This window comes from Cibotium barometz, chromosome 4, assembly GCF_041138505.1.
Source record: "Cibotium barometz isolate CiBa-2024 chromosome 4, ASM4113850v1, whole genome shotgun sequence".
NCBI lineage: Eukaryota > Viridiplantae > Streptophyta > Polypodiopsida > Cyatheales > Cibotiaceae > Cibotium > Cibotium barometz.
Window position 1 is genome coordinate 24,968,942 of NC_141049.1, and position 3,667 is coordinate 24,972,608.

General features: G+C 43.5%; 1 protein-coding gene across 1 annotated transcript; it reads left to right on the forward strand.

The window, feature by feature from the left end:
- The first annotated feature begins 412 nt into the window (after positions 1-412).
- On the forward strand, positions 413-2,983 carry LOC147639077 (cell number regulator 8-like). The gene is made up of 3 exons (XM_086787225.1): positions 413-795; positions 1,966-2,171; positions 2,551-2,983. Exons 1-3 carry the CDS (start codon positions 522-524, stop codon positions 2,773-2,775), a joined length of 705 nt encoding a protein of 234 aa, XP_086643351.1. The 5' UTR covers positions 413-521; the 3' UTR covers positions 2,776-2,983.
- Positions 2,984-3,667: the final 684 nt, after the last annotated feature.

The following is a 3,667-nucleotide window of genomic DNA, read 5'->3' on the forward strand; positions in this document are numbered from 1 at the left end:
CTAATAGAGTACGACCTTCTTGGAGAGGCATGGGTGCAACCGCTGGCTATAGAGCCTAGGAGGCAGCTTGTAGTCTCGTGCAATCTAAATAAGGTGGAATCTTGATGCAGAGAACACCAAACTTGGGGAAATCTTGGCTGTCCAACAAAGGATAATCTTTGGCGAGGTGTGCAATCTGAAAAAGGTGGAATGTTGATGTAGAGAACACCAAACCTGGGGAAATCTTGGCCGTCCAAAACACTAGGGCTTGCACAAAGGATAATCTTTGGGCAGCCACGTTGGAGAGGTCCAAGTGCCAAGCCTCATGGCGTGTGTACACACTCTTATTTGGGTGAAAGGCCCAAATCATTGGGTGTTGGGTGTGGTTGAGGTGACAGCTTAGCTAACCAGGGCCAAGTCAGTCTGCCGGTTGTTTCCTCCACATTTTCGTTGTTTCTTTTGGAGAGCTGCACGGTGCTGCTACTGTGGCTGCCATTTTCCAACAGAGTAGACTCTCAAAGCGTTCATCTTTCTTCAACGCCATGGCTGTGCATGAGGAGCAAGAGAGCCTTTTGAAGAGCTTCTACGCCAGTGAGGAGAAGCCGGAGACCAAAAACACACCCGCGGGAGAAGAGAAAGAGGAGGGAGACAGAGCAGGTGTGGTGGAGGGGGTGCCCCTGCATCCAGGAGGAGGCAACCCTCTTGTTGATGTGGCTGTGGGATCGCCCACCACCGTCCCTCCCTCTCCTTGGAGCACCAGCCTCTTCGCCTGCCTCGGCAACAATGATGAGTTCTTCAGCAGCGACCTTGAAGTCTGTAAGTGTGTAGATCTATCTGTTCATCTCACTAATTTTTTGGGCGAACTATGGGATGATCTTGGGCTCCTTTGGCTCAGCCAGTCCTCCTTGCATGAATCTCTTAATGGGGCATGAATCTCTTAATGGGACATTCCCCACCTTTTTGGTGCTTTGTAATCCACCCCTGAACTTTACTGTAGCCATCACAGACATTTATCCTGCACATCATGCTCAATTCTGTCTAGAACCTGACATGACCTACACTTCATTTCTCGACTATCGTCACTGCCAAGAATGGGAATGGTTGGCCAAGCGCTCGTAGCTCCACTGATTGCACTTCTTTACTCGAAAATGAAGGTGTAAGGAATGGCCATGAGGAAGTCTGTTTTTTTTTCTTTTCTAAACAGCATGGAGGAGGCCACGAAGGTGAAGGTGTAAGGAATGGCTATGAGGGGCCTGTTTTCCAGAAAGGGCTCCCAGCTCTGCCAGTCAGCCTTTACTTGAAACAGGCCTCCTCATGGCTATTCCTTATACTTTCAACTTTGAAGGCTTCATGCTCATAAGACAAATCATGAGTAGCACGACAATAAGTCAAAATTTAATTAGATCTATATGATGGTAAGTCATTGTGGCAGTGGATTTCACCTCCCCTTCCTTCGGATGATTGTAAGAAGGTGTAAGTATATCTAATGCCACCACTTCCCTTATTCACTACAGTCGATATCACTCCTCTGTGTATGTTCCAGACAACCTGTCCTCGTTTCCCGATCCCAATCCCAATCCCAATCCCAATCCCAATCCCAATCCTGATCCGGATCCGGATCCTGATCCACAGACGTGAGAACATTCTCTTCTTAGTGGTTTAAAGTTTCGGAGGATGTTGCTACCTTCCATGGTTTTAAAATTTATGAAGAAGTTCCTGTGCTCATAGAAGTGTCTTAAACATAACCTCATGTTTTTTTCCTTGCCTGGATATGATTTGTTTCTACTGTTTTGTTCTTTTAATGAAAACATTGTTTCTTAAACATGTCCTCGTGTTGCCAAGTTTTCTCCCTTGCAGGTTTTTAGTGTTTGCAAAGAAGTGTACTATTATGTCTTATCTGTATCTTGCCCTGGTAGTTCTTATCTTTAATGGTTTTGCAAATGTGGAGCTTATTGTCGTTGTCTATGTGTGCTTGCATCCACGCAGGTCTGTTGGGTTCATGTGCTCCTTGCTTGCTTTATGCCAGTAATGTGGAGAGGCTTTATCCGACCACAGAGAACACCTTCACCAACCATCTTTTGTCCTACTGTGGATTGTTTTGCCTGGGCAACTTCATTTTTGGCTGCAATGCCTTAGCTCCGTGTTTCTCATGCGCTAATCGTACGGATGTTCGAATGAGATACAACCTAATGGTGAGTTGCTTTCTTTTCAACTTCATGACAGTAATGTGACACCCCAATCCTTGTGTTTGTTATTGAAATGATGGCTAGTATAGTAAGGCTGGTGAGTTGCTTTCTTTTCAACTTCATGACAGTAATGTGACACGCCAATCTTTGTGTTTGCTATTGAAATGATGGCTACTATAGTAAGGCTGGATACATAAGTAACACCCATCAGTCAGAAGGTGCCCATCCAGGCACCCTTGGGGATGGTCCTTGCCCATCAAACTCCCTGCCTGGCCCATGGGTTGGGACGTTTGTACAGTTTGAGTTTGTCGAAATTGAACTATAGAATCTATTTCAGGAAGCAGGTGTGAGAAATTTTGTTTTAATTGCATGTTGCCTGATGCAGGGAACTGGTGAATGCTTTGCACGATCTTGCGGTTGCGGTACTTGTTTTACAGAAAGCAAAAATCAGGAGTGTATCGAGACAGTGGGCGACTTTGCTACGCACTATTTGTGCCATTCATGTGCCTTGTGCCAGGAAGGGAGGGAAATACGGCGGCGGATGCCTCACCCCGGGTTTTTCAGATCATACATGACAATGAATGCTCCTCCTACTGAGCAGGTTATGTGAACCTGATTGGAGGTGACTCGTGTGAACCTTAAGGTCTTCAAATATTTGCTATATGTACTTATTTTCAAGTGACCTTTAGCCTTTGTTTTGGAAGCTATCAGCTTGAAACACACTTATGTGATTATTTGTACAGTAAATTATACTAAGCCAAAGTATGTGTGCTGAGTGTTAGTGGCTCTTTGAATGAAAGAGACATGCTTTTTTATTACCTTTGTTTCAACTGAACATGTATTATATATTTTATGAACTATGAATGGAATTGTTCAAAGTGTTATTTTAGAACTCTTCTAAGCTCTTTATCGCCGTGAGGAAAGTCTTTGTCTACATAGGCCACATAATAGTACTATCATCTGAATGTAACCTCCAATGTGACATCATTACAAATAAGGCTTTGTAAATAATGCTTTTGGAAGGGGAACCTGGGCAGTCTTTCGTTTCCAACAAGGATTTTGACCCTTCGTCTATAGCTTTATGGCCATGTGTGTCCTATCATAACTGCTCTTAAAGCCTTGCTAGGTCAATTAGGAGCAGAGAATTTTTTAGAGGGGATGAATGTGGCTAGGATTAATTGTGTTAACCAGGGATGCTTTATGAAGTGGGAAAAATGAACTGAGAGTTGATGATTGTTTCCATTCCAATGATGATAACATGGCATTGTTTGCAAGGCTTTGAATCCTTTAAATGTATTTGCTCTAGGAAATGTCAACTCAATGTGCCATTGAAGTTGTTGTGAAGCTACAGTTGTGGATGAAACTGTCTTGCTCATGGTCTTAGTTGGAAGAGCCTCTGGTTATAAACTCTGCGAAGTCTTCCTCTATGAAAATGAGCAATACAGATCTGAAAAGTCATGTTCATATGAGTGAAATGAATTTTCAAATTAAATAAAAACATT

Coding starts and splice junctions, on each gene's coding strand:
- LOC147639077 (XM_086787225.1), top strand. CDS start 522: ATGGCTGTGCATGAGGAGCAAGAGAGCCTTTTGAAGAGCTTCTACGCC. Junction 796..1,965: donor CAGCAGCGACCTTGAAGTCT/GTAAGTGTGTAG, acceptor GCATCCACGCAG/GTCTGTTGGGTTCATGTGCT. Junction 2,172..2,550: donor GAATGAGATACAACCTAATG/GTGAGTTGCTTT, acceptor TGCCTGATGCAG/GGAACTGGTGAATGCTTTGC.